Here is a 12507-nt window from a genome sequence, read left to right on the forward strand (position 1 = left end):
TATTTATTTTTGGCTGCTGAATGGGATTTGTTTAGCCAGGGAAGAAACCTGTCTTCTGGTTCCTCCCCATGTCCCTCTAAGTCCAGCATCTATCCAGATTCAAAAAGAATGCATAAAAGAATACACAAAATTATAGAAGGAAAAAAAGCTGAACCCCCCCCCCAAAACATACAAGACGTATATCTACAGGCATAAATATATCAGTAAATTGAACCCATGATTCATTACAGTCATCCATAGCTGATCTATATTAATCAATTCTGCAAACCACTGAATAGTTGAAGCCTTTGTGAAAACACATCTTTGTGTTTCTGATGCTGAACAATATGCCTTTTGATTGTAAGTCCATTTTCTTTGTCCAGAAGTCAACTCCCATGTAACAGAGAAAGAATATAAACATAATATAAATAAAATAATAATTATAATACAAAAGGAAAAAAAGATTTGTTTTTTGTATTTAGTTAATTAAAAAAAATGCATAAAGCAGTGTAAAAATCTGTTTGCTGTCAGCATTCACATCATTTCACTTTCATATCTTCAGCGTTCATTGCCAAATCAATCGTTGGCTCAGCTGATTGCGTAAACCCTCCAAAGTGGGATAAAGAAATGTAAAACCTTCCTTGTGTGTCGAGAGGAAGCTTTAGGATGAAGGTTAGAAATATGTGCAGCCACTACAGTTTCTGCAAACGTATTCTGATAAACGCGAAGCTTCAGGTTGTATGTATTTCTATCCTAGCATAATAATACTCAGCAGTCAATGAATTGCAAGAAGGCTTGCGGGATAAAATAACTGTTTTTGACCCTTGCATCTCCAAAGTCCTGCTCTACTTGGCTTCTGCGGTACAAGGTGGGTTCTTCCTAGCTGACCCTTTAAATATTTTTTGCAAGTTATATTTCCAACAAATGCGCATAAATATTCTTTTGTCATTTTTCCAGGCACACTTCAGTATTTACTTCTACTCAGCTTTGAGTCAAATAAGTTTTCAGTATCACTAGGCTTCGTTACGTGTATTACTGTAGCTGTATACTGGCCAGAGAACTCCTGTTGTTGGGGAGTATAAAAGTACAGTCAAACAACCAGGCCTCCCTTAGGCATGAAAATCCAGCTGGGTGACTTTGGGCCAGGCCCTCACTCTCAGCCCAACCCACCTCGCAGGGTTGTTGTTGTGGGGAAAATAGGTGGCAGGAGTATTAGGTATGTTTGCCCCCTTGAGTTACATATAAAAGAGGTGGGATTGAAAAAAAAAAGATCTAATAATAACTGATCAATCGGTAAAAATTGGATACTTTTCAGTGCCATGCCTCCAGCAGAACTGTGTCTCTGAGAGTTGGGATCAAAGAAGAAAGATTCCTTCCCAAACTGTCCCAGGAGTGTGTACAAGAAATCCCTTCCAAGAGCTGCCTTCTCCCATGTGAATCTCCCCCTCCACCACCACCACCACCACCACTGAAGGTGCCACTGGCATCCGTGGCCAGGCGGAAGGGGTTTCCAGCCATAGGGCGATCCTGTAGATGGCCCTCCAGAAGATGTAGAGGTCATAGGACAGTGTTTCTGGCGTAGGGAATGGCCTTGAAGGACAGGAGGAAACACCACTATCAAAGCAATGGTCAGATAAGAGGGGTTTGAGCTGGGCCAAGAAAATAACTTGAGAAAACGTCTCAGACCAGCCCCTCCCTGGTTCACACAAAGATAAAGTGGGGTGAGGGGAACACATTCAGACTTGCAAGATTCTGTTACTAGAGCTGTTACAATAAAGGTAGTCCTGATCTATATGGCACTGGTTTCTCAGCCTGGTCTACCTTGCAGGGCTGACAGGAGGCGAAATGGGAGTCCACCTTTTTTCCCTGTCCTTCCGAGGTGCTGAATCAAAACCACCTTGTCTCCTTCCTGAGCTTCCTGCCCCTGCCCCTTTCGGGTGTCGCTTTGCTTATTGTGTAAAAACTAAATAGGCTCTCCTTTGTCAAAAACCTCAATATGATGCAAATGTGTTTTCTGCCTCCCCTCTTGCCACCCCGCCCACCCCCAGAGGTGGATCTCTTCAGCCCCGGCCGAATGTCCGAGAAGGTCCTGCTGCATCTGCTGCAGCATCCCAGCGTCAACCAGGAGGTGAAGTTTGATGACTGCAATCGCTTGGCCGCTGAGCATTACTTGTACCAGCGCAACCAACCGGTCAATTACTTTGTCCTCATCCTGCAGGTACTGCATGTTTAGGCTACGCTGGGAGGACCTTGAGGGAGGGTGAAGGCCCTGGTGCAAGAATCAGGTGGGAGGCGAAGCTAACTTCTCCTTGGGGCCAGACGGAGGCTGCTGGGGTAGACCGTGGCCTCCAAATCCACGGTCCAGGAGGAACAGGCTGTTGCGTGAGGTGAGGAGTACTTCCATTAGAAGGTTATTGGTCAGAGATGGGCTAGTGGATCCTGCACTCAGCGGGGGGTTGGACCAGATGACTTCCGAGATCCCTTCCTGCCCTATCAGATTGCTTGAAGGTTGGCAGGCTGACGATTCTGGAACCCACGGCCAGGAGAAGGCCTTCCTGCCTTGGCTGGAGTGAAAACCTTGTTCATGGTGTTCATGTTTTTAAATGTAAGATAATACCTTGAACTAGTATGGTGTAGGGTTACAGCGATAGACATGACAGGGAGTCCCAGGTACTGATGGGAGACCCGGGTTGAAATTGCTATGTGACTATGGACCTCCTTGGGGGGCTCTCAACCCAGCCTACTCCTAGAACAGTGTTCCTCAACCTTAGCAACTTTAAGATGTGCGGACTTCAACTCCCAGAATTCCCCAGCCAGCCAAGCTGGCTGGGGAATTCTGGGAGTTGAAGTCCGCACATCTTAAAGTTGCTAAGGTTGAGGAACACTGACCGGAATGCAGAATGCACACACAATAACAATAATAATATATCCAATAACATTCTCTTGCCTTTTTCCAAAGAGTTCAGGGTGACATATTGGTCTTCTTCCCCCACCCAATCCATATGAGTCCTGCAAGAACCCTGCAAGGTAGGCTTGGTTGCAAGAGGAAAGTGGCCCAGCCTGACTCCCACTTGCTTTGTGGTTCAATATGACCTTAAGCCTCCTGATCACTCAACTCCCTTTACTCTGTCCCACCAAGATTTTATATGGAGGCCTCTGACCTACTGCCAGCTGCAGAGGATCAGGGTTGCCAGTCTCTTCCCTCCAGATGTTGCCAAACTACAGTCTCGCTGGCTGGAGCTGTGGTCCATCAGTGTCTGGAAGGCAGCGTTGGGGAGATTACATAGGGAGGAATGCGCCACTCTATAAAGGGGGAGACATGGAATTGACCACCTTCAGTCCTTCCCCCTTGCTATAAATCCTATGCAACTGGATGGCCTTCCACAGCACTTAGTAGGTCCCTGTAGTTTCCAAGATGACTTTTGCTCGATCGTTAAGCAAAAAGAATGCCTTCTGCAGCATCATTTCTTACCCGGAATTCAAAATGGTCCAGTCCATTGTGCCATTTCCTTACACACCCTTTCTGATGCATGCGCAGAGCCCAGCATAGGACTGCCATCTCCTGCATCAGAAGCCTGAAATGCCAGCCCTTGCTCTCCGGGCACTCCGTTGAGGGGGAAAAAAAGCCACTGGCATTGCAAGGGAGTCATCTTGTCTGGGATGGGTAGGGAGCCCTAATGCCAGTCCTTCATGAACACAAGGAAGAGGTGGGATGCCAAGTCAAGAGGAGGCTGAATTGCTGGGGAGGAGGGTCTGATTGAGTTCCCTGCCTTCAGATTGGGCTCCAGAGCCTCTGTATTCAGATCCCTGGCAGGATCCATGGATCCATGTGTTGGATCCAGCATTAGCGTCCTCCATAAGATACAGGGAGGATTGGATCCAGCATACACAGTCCCGCTTTACCTGTCTACAAGATACCGGCCTGTGTATGTGTGTGTGTGTGTGCTGCTGCTGCTTAGGATCTAGACACTGCACACTAAAGATAAGTGGCAATATGACCTATAGTTGTAGAGAATTGTGGCCATCCACATAGTTGATTTTCTGCACAAAATCTGGTTGGAAGGCTTCCTTGCTAATGGCGGGCTGCCATTTTAGTTTCCCACAATTAATTAATCAGTCAGTTTGACTGTTTTTATAGCCTGTCCAAGGGAAACCACCCTGGGCAGGTTACAACACATTAAAATTATAAAAACAACTGTAGGAATACACTGAAGTTACCAAACTGAAGATGGAACTGCCAGTGCAATGTAGCTAGAGTGGAAGGCCCAGAGAAACAAAACTGTCTTTAAAGATCTAAAAGAGGGAAGGAGGGAGCTTTACAGACCTGGGGGGCTGGGGGAAGGTTCCAAAATGGGGGACTGCCACGGAAAAGATCTGTGGTTCTGTCCATGTCCCTCCTCCCTCACTTTTGATGGGGGAGCTCTTAAACAGGTTTCTCTGAGATGTTCTCACCAAATGGGCAGATTCCATTTGGTGCTCCACGTGGGGACATAGGGAACATCTCTTCAAGTGGCATGATACTGCCAAGGGGCTGGTCAGCAAGCATCCATTTAAAAAAAAAAAAGTAAAGTGAAATTTTACTTTACTTTTCACCACCACCTAGTTTCTTATCTTTCTCATTTATTGAGTCAGATGTTTCCAAGAATTGCCTAGAAGCAAACCTCTTTGGGGGAATTGGAAATAAAGATGATACAAGAGAGTGAAGTTTTATTTTGCTATACAGTGGTACCTCGGGATACGAACTTAATCCGTTCCGTGACTCTGGTTGCAACTCGAGTTGGTCTCAAGTCGAGGTAAAGTTTCCCATAGGGTTCAATGTAAATCTGGTTAATCCGTTCCGCCCTCCGAATTTGGTCGCAACCCGAGGCGAATTTCCCCATAGGGTTCAATGTAAATCCGGTTAATCCGTTCCGCCCTCCACCCGAATTTGGTCGCAACCCGAGGCAATTTCCTCTTCAGAGCCTGACTCCCGCCAAGCCTGCTCTGCATTTTCTTTGGAGCCATGCTAACACGCACACCAAAAACCTTCACAAAACACCGCAAAACACACCACGAGCCTCACCGAACATCTCCTTGCTACTGCAACCTCGCCCACAGGAAGCCGCGACTGTGTGACAGCAGGGAAAATGGCCGCGGATCCGGTTCGTAAGTAGAGGCAAGTTCATAACCCGAGGTAAAATTTTCCTGCCGAAGCTGGTCGTAACCCGAAATGTTCGTTAGTAGAGGCGTTCGTATCCCGAGGTACCACTGTATATCAGTTTCCCTAGTTTTAATTAAAACAATGTAAAATGGAAAGAAAAAAGGCTAGGTGAGGGGGGGAGGAAGGGAGGGGATGATTCTGTCTGTCTGTATGAACTGAGCTCCAAGATGACCAACTGTTCTTAAAAGAAATGCAGTAAATCCTAGCAAGAGGACAAGCTGCTTTTCATTCTAGTTTTGCAACATTTATATGCCGCCTCCCTGCTATGAAACTTGGATAGCAATTAACAATAGTATTTTAAAAGCAATTGTGGAAACCACCTTTCCCAGCCTGGCCTCCCCCAGATGGGAAGGGCTGATGCTGTTGAGGTGGGAACCCACAATTCTCAGGTTAGACCGAATCGTTGGGCAGATCTGGGAAGAAAGCAATCAGATGTCTGTTGACTCGGAAGGGCTGGGTGAAAAAGCCCAGAATTTAAATCCTGGAGCAGACATCGATGAAGGGCTTGATTTCTATGTTTCTCAGGAGGCAGATCTTCTGCGTATATATCACTTCATTCTTGCGTACAGTGAAGCAATTTATTCAGCAGGATTGAATCTGTGAACTTCTGCTGTAAGCAAGTCGCAGAGCACAGTGTGAAATGTCTGCAGAGGCAAGATACGTAGTCATGCTGGCCGTGGAGTGTCATGAGATCTTTGGAATTCTCGGGTTTGCAGTTCCCTCACATCTGGAGGGTGCCAGGTTGGGGGAGACTACAGTAAAACCTCCCAATAAATCTGGATGTCCTAGACAGATCATAACAAGTTATGAGTATTTTTTATAAATGTGACAGTTTTTAAAAAGCCTACAGACTGTACTTAAAACAGCAGAGAACAGAGTAGTGATTTAAAAGCCAACCATCAGTGAGTGGCTCTGATGAAAAATGGGCTGTGGTACCTGAAAGAGGATGGGTTGGTGCCGTGGGAGTATCTCTGGGGCAGGTATTTGGGGTCACCCCTAATCAGTGAAAGGCAGGCATTTAAGAAAGAGTAGTCCTGTATAGGAGAAATTAACTGAGCAACCAAAATCCAGGATCTAGCTGGATCTGGGAATCTTAGAAGCAATTTGGGTGTGACTCGTATTGCTCCTTCCCCCCCTCCCATCTCAGGCCAGATGTTCCTCTGCTCACTTTGCCGTTTTCCTCCTTTGCCAGGGCAGGGTTGAAGTTGAGATTGGAAAGGAAGGACTGAAGTTTGAAAATGGAGCCTTCACGTATTACGGTGTCTCCGCGCTAACCGCTCCTTCTTCAGGTGAGTCCTTGGCTCAGCCCTGACGTGAGCAGCCCCTTCGAAGGTTGGGGGTTTCCCCCAGAGGCTTTACTGGCAACTGATTTTTAATAAGGCCCATATTTGGGGGATCTTCTGTTCACCCTTTTAAAGCAGAGACCAGAGGTGTTTAACTCCCATTTGTGTTGGTTTGCCAGTGCGAACATTGCCACATTTGTTATTCCTGTGCATCGGTTGCTAACCTAGTTAATGGTTATCATCCACCATTAATTAGTCTGTGTCTGAACTGGGATCCATGGTGGGATGAAAATTAGAGTTCCTCCTATGCCTTTTTCCCACTGAAAAAATTACCCACATGTGAGAACTCAGAAATCAAAATATAGCTCCCGAAAGCTTATGCCTTTTAATAAAACCTATTAGTCTGAAAAAGGTGCTACCAGACTCCTTAATCTTCATGTAATTCTTGAGACTGTGGTGAAGTGAGCTGTAGTTTATGCCTTTTAATAAAACTGTTAGTCAGGAAAGGGGTTACCAGATCTCTTCTGATTCTAAATTCTAAATAATATTGGTTAGATAGACTAACCTGGTGCTCCTTCTACAATGCACGCACATTCAGAGAGTGTTTTGAGGTACCTTGTATCGCAGCATTATTTAGAGCTGTGTTTCTCAACCTTGGCCACTTTAAGATGTGTGGACTTCAACTCCCAGAATTCATGCTGGCTGGGGGAATTCTGGGAGTTGAAGTCCACACATCTTAAAATGGCCAAGTTTGAGAAACGCTGATTTAGAGGGACATAATAGCTGGAGATTTAAAAAATGTTTTCAGGAGTCAGACTCTGCAACTCTGCCACCTCCCAAGCCGTTGCTCCCACTCTAATTGCTGTTTCCTTAAAAACACACACACACAAATTAAACTGTTGAGGTATGAAAACTGAAATTCGGGACATCTGGAAATGACCAGGTGAAAAAAGGAAGGCAACCCTAACCCTAACCCTCTGGGGGAGATGGGCGGCATATAAATTTAATAAATAAATAAAATAAACTAGAGTCCCTTTTCAGTCATCCAGCACTTCATTGATGACAGGTTGCAGTTCATCATCTGCAGTCTTCCCATATGGCAGATGAAAAGGGCAGAGACTGAAGGCAGTGGGTTAGCCGAGGTCTCTGTGCCCCAGCTAGAAATGAATCCACAATGTTGTGCTCAGTAGCTTTTAGCAAAGGCAACTGATACATTCAGAACTGTGTGCCTGTCTTCCTGAGAACTAGAAACCTGATTACAGTACTTTTTTTTTAATGCATGGTGTCAACATCTTATTCCCAAGCCTCCTACAGTGTTCCTTTTTCCTCTCGACAGTCCATCAGTCCCCAGTGTCCACTCTACGGATGAATCGTCGTGATCAGCAACTTGACTGCACGGAGTCCACCAATTATTCGGCCTACTGTCCTGACTACACCGTCCGAGCCCTCACCGATCTACAGTTCATCAAGGTAAGCACTGTGAGTGGTTTGCCAAGCAGAGTGAGAGGGGAGGGGCAGATTCTGGATAGCCATGCAGAAATCCTTGAGGTCCTTCAGGATTTAAGTTTGTATTTGCTAGTGAGTAGCTTGGATTCCCTCTCCTGAATCTTTGGGTGCTCATGTATTTATTTGGAATGTAGGGACCTGTCAGGTCTCAGGCAACTCACCAGCCATGGGCACTGATGGCTTGCCAGGGGCAAGATAAACAACTTAGCTTTGCAAAAATAGAACGTGCTTTGAATCCTGAATCTCTGCTCAGTGGTTTGCGAGGCAGATTTGACTAGAACTGAGCAAAATTCTTCCTCTGAGACTGCAGATCGTGGGGGTCGCGACCTTGGGTCAATAAAAGGATTGGATTAATCGTTAAAAATGACGCCACTCAGCCAAAATTTGAAAGTCGAGATTGAAGGCCTTTGAAACCGAGTTCATAAATTAATTCAGTTTTGTCTGTGTCCCGGGCGATTCTTTGCTCCAAATTCGGGACCTCCACCCAGTTGGAAAGAAACCATTTCTTGATGTGGAGAACCTGCTTCTTGGCAGCGCCTGGGTTATGGAACTCTCTCACAAGAAAGAACATCTTTCGGGTTAAAAGGCCACCTGTTTGGGGAAATGCTTCTGTTCTGTCGTGGAGCATTTCAAACGGTGTAATTCCGCAATCCCCTATAATTATAAACACATTTGTGTAACACATGGTGGGGTATTCATCAAACAAATGCTTTCATTAGTGCTAGGCTGGACAAGAAATAAATATGCCATTCTGACTAATTAAATTGTAATCTAAATTCCCATTTTGTGGTTCAGCAACTGGCACTGGAGACTAGCATGGGCAAAATGACAAGCAGAGCTCAGAGCAATGTTTGATGGCGCTCCAACTTCGTCCACCTGAGCCTGATCAGTTTTTTTGCAGGCAGGGAAGAACCAGGGACCTCCTTCTATTGCATGTGAACCCTGGGGAGTCCTCACCTTTGACAGTCCCCGTTCAATTGGATCCTGTATTAGCACTTTGCAAACTAACAAAAAGACCATGAAAATGGACCCCGAGACTCATTTCATTAACGATCACAGAGATTATTACAAGGCTAGAAGGAGATTTATTTCCCCCAGTTCTTCTCAAAAGGTCAACCTGAGCAAAGGACCCTGTTTGGAGGACTTAGTAGTCCCTGAGGCGGCAGATACTAGCTTATCTGTTTAAATTCTCTTATTTTTGCTATTTTAAGTGACTTAACAACTTAATTGTGTCATCTTACAGGAATATACAGATAGCCCCCAGTTTAAGAACAAGTTCCATTCCCAAGGTCTGTCCTTAAGTCAAATTTGTATATAAGCTAGAACAGTATTATTGTGTAATACTGTATAAGTAGTATTGTGTAATGAACTCAAACCATTGTGCATTTAGCTCAAATTTTGCTGCAGTAGGCTCCATTCTTAACCATCGGTCATCCTTAAACCAGGTGTTCTTAACCCAGGGTTGCCTGTATCTTTAGGGCTACCTAATACTTAGGACATATATGCTTTGGTGGCTCTTTCCTTTCTCTTTTCTCTTTTTTTTCTCTCTTTGTATATAATATTTTGTATACATGTTTGCAAACGCCAATTAAAAGACGCACATCTTCACTTGGATATTTGCAGGGTGACAACTATCCCAAACGTTTAAACAAATTTAGTTTGAATTGTCACACTTCATTCTTTTTTACTGGAGTGGTTGTTATTTTAAAAAATTGAAGATCCTTTCATTCTTTTTGCATGCAGCTCTGGGCTTCTTCAAGTGAAAGAGCAGTATGTAGTAGGAGTGGTGGTGATGTTGATGATTTTTAATATTATTTGGCTGACGTTCTGCATGCGTTGCTTCTTTGCAGGTCACCCGTTTGCAGTATCTCAATGCTCTTATGGCCTCAAGAATACAGAACTCACCTCAATCCCCTGAGGCTGTGGATCTGAAAATCATCCCCAGTAGCCAGACAAAGCTCCTCAATGACAAAAATGCTGCAGCAGGTAGGCCCTTTTGCTGCGGGAGTGACTAGTTGGGACTGTCCCCTGATTTCCCACCTGTTGGGTTCTCTGTGGCCCCCTGAGCTAACTTCAGAAGCCTTCAGATCAGAGTTGGGCTTCTGCTCGAGCAAAAACACAGGAGGAGTCTGGTGGCACCTTTTCTAACTAACAGATCTTATTAAAAAACATTGGCTTTTGTGAGCTTCATCAGCTGGCTTCATCAGCTGCACCAGCAGTAGCTCAGAAAAGCTACTGATATTTTTAAATAAGATTTATTAGTTAGACAAGGTGCCACCAGACTCCTCCTGTGTTTGGGCTGCCATAAGTCACATGGCTGTCCTCCTAGAATGCTTGTGCAAACAGAGGAGGAGTGTCAGAGTCAGAGAGAATGGGGGAGAGGGTTCCCGAGAGAGAAAGAGGAAAGGAGGCATCAAGAATGGAGGGCCCGAGATCAGTCAGAGAAAAGGGAAGGTGAGACAAAACCACATCAGGGCAGAAACAGGAGAAGCTGGGAATTAGAGGTTTTCAAATCTGCTACTCTCAACAGCTGATGGGGCTCTGAGTTGGGTGGGGTTGGTCCTATCCCACCCCATGCTATGTTCTGGAGAACACTGGGCTTCCAGGGAGGCATCTCAGGATCTCCTCCTAGAAAAGATCAGCAGACAAAGATCCCTGAGCTTTGTTCCTGGTTTCCCATGGAAAGGGGGCTGAATTGGTGGGGGCAGCCTACTCCTTTCCCAGAACCTCAAAGTATCTGGGTGCCCTCTCTGCCAACCAAATGAGGCTCCTTGAGAATCCTGTGCAACGTGGAGCTTTCCATTCTGGGGTTTTCCGGGATAAAAGTAGGTGGGGAATGCAGACACAGTTGTCCTGGATGGAACCCGTGTTCTGTCTTGATCTATGGCAGTTCCTGCACAACAACCCAGATCCCCCAACCCCCTTTCCAAATCTCACTAAATCTGTTGAAATGTCAATGATGGCAGCTAAGATCTTGTGTAAAAGTCCTCGGAATATTGTGAAATTCAGCAATCTGATAAGATTTCAACCATCTTTTTTTTAAAAAAAATGAATAAGCCATTTCCTTTTAAAGTGGGGGGGAATGTGCTGGCAATGTTTTTGGATTGGGGTGCAGACCCTGGTGCTTTCATGGATCATGATACAGAACCTGGGTTGTGCAAACCAAGATACTGGAGGACAGACCCTTGCCTCAACGAGCTCGCAGTCTCCTTTGGCCTAGAAGATAGAACTGAAAAAGGGAAATTATATACCTAGTAGGCATCTTTATAACAAAATATTGAGGTAAGGGGCTGCCTGAATAGCTTTGCAGAAGAAAGGTGGTTTTGAGCGACAGGTCAAGGAAGAAAGCCAGCCTCCTGCAAGGGTTTTTCAGCCAAGACCGTTGGGGAGCTAAAGAGCTTTGGAGACAGTGATGGGCAGGAGAAAAATATCACCCAGGTGGGGTGGGTCATATCCAGGCATTCAGGGGTGCCCAGAGCAAAGGGAGGGGCTTCCAAAGAGAGGGGCAGGGCTGTATCACTGGAGCCCCTGGCCCAGCAAAGCTGTCCTCCGAGCTCTCTCAGTGGTTCTCTTTCTCAGCATCTGCTTTTAGGAGCTAAACACTGCTCTTTCTCCTGTTTCTGTTTCCTCCTTCCTCCCTCCAGCCTTCCCGCTAAATCTCTCTTTCTTTGGCACAATTGAAAACCGCATTTAACACAGGCCTCTCTGCCATAGCCTGGAGTCCCTTTCTTTTTTTAAATCATAAGGTAAATATCTTCAGATAGTTTCTCTCTCTCTCTTTCTCTGTTCCCCCCCCCCCCCGATGCATGTGCTTCCATTCATGAGACGGAAGAGCTAATGTGGTCCAGCATTAAGAGGTGAGATTGGGGGAATTAAGGAATCCCTCCTTTGACCATGGAGGTCAGTGAGTGAGGAGCACCGCCCTCTCTCACCCTGGTCCACTTCACGGGGCGGGGGGAGGCACGGTTGTGGGAGACCTTTATGTATCTTGAGCTCCCAGAGTGAAAACAACAGCCAAGAATGAAACGTGGAGATGCGCCACTTGGTATATTCTGTTGTCCACATTGTCCCATCAGATGGATATCTTGACCACTTGCAAAGTGGTCAAGAAGCAGAAAAGGACCGGAAGCCCCTTTGAGACGGACCATTTTATTTGCACGAAAGCTTATGCCTCAAAATGAAATGGTCCGTCTCAAAGAGGCTTCCAGACTCTTTCTGATTCTTGGCTATCCCAGACCAAGACAACTGTCTTCCCACAGTGTTTACAAGGCAGCGAACCTTATTAGCCTGCTCGCTTTTCTACACGTGTGTGATTAGAAGTAGGGGCCCTGCTTGCTATCTCTGTTCCTTCTGTTGCGTCCCTTGGGCATTTCCAGGTATTAACAGGGAATTGCTTTTCATGAGTCCATGACTCTCGTGATTCAGAGCTTTGGTTCCACCTGAATTCAGAGTTCACACAAGGTATTTCACCCGGTTACTGAGTGATCCCATTTTCGGGTTCGCACAGTACATTGAACCATAAATTAACCCAGGTTCATC

General features: G+C 45.7%; 1 protein-coding gene across 3 annotated transcripts in view; it reads left to right on the top strand.

Annotated features, from left to right (window-relative positions):
- Positions 1-12507, top strand: part of CNNM3 (cyclin and CBS domain divalent metal cation transport mediator 3) — a 36546-nt gene that overhangs the window by 19450 nt on the left and 4589 nt on the right. Inside the window, exons 4-8 of one of the 3 annotated variants that reach the window (XR_015798143.1) lie at positions 2028-2197; positions 6372-6468; positions 7799-7932; positions 9819-9954; positions 11613-11714. Coding sequence is in view for 2 of the 3 variants with exons in the window: in XM_088152071.1 (XP_088008197.1) it covers positions 2028-2197; positions 6372-6468; positions 7799-7932; positions 9819-9954; positions 11794-11822 (566 nt within the window). In the remaining variant the exon portion in view is untranslated. Of the gene's footprint in view, positions 1-2027; positions 2198-6371; positions 6469-7798; positions 7933-9818; positions 9955-11612; positions 11715-11793; positions 11826-12507 lie in introns of all 3 variants that reach the window. The other 2 variants (XM_088152071.1, XM_007429741.4) reach the window with 2 other exon arrangements.

The sequence above is a fragment of the Python bivittatus genome, unplaced genomic scaffold (assembly GCF_059951505.1).
Source record: "Python bivittatus isolate LINGU-HERP-01145 unplaced genomic scaffold, Pbiv_v1 ctg000680_np1212, whole genome shotgun sequence".
In the NCBI taxonomy this organism is placed as follows: Eukaryota; Metazoa; Chordata; class Lepidosauria; order Squamata; family Pythonidae; genus Python; species Python bivittatus.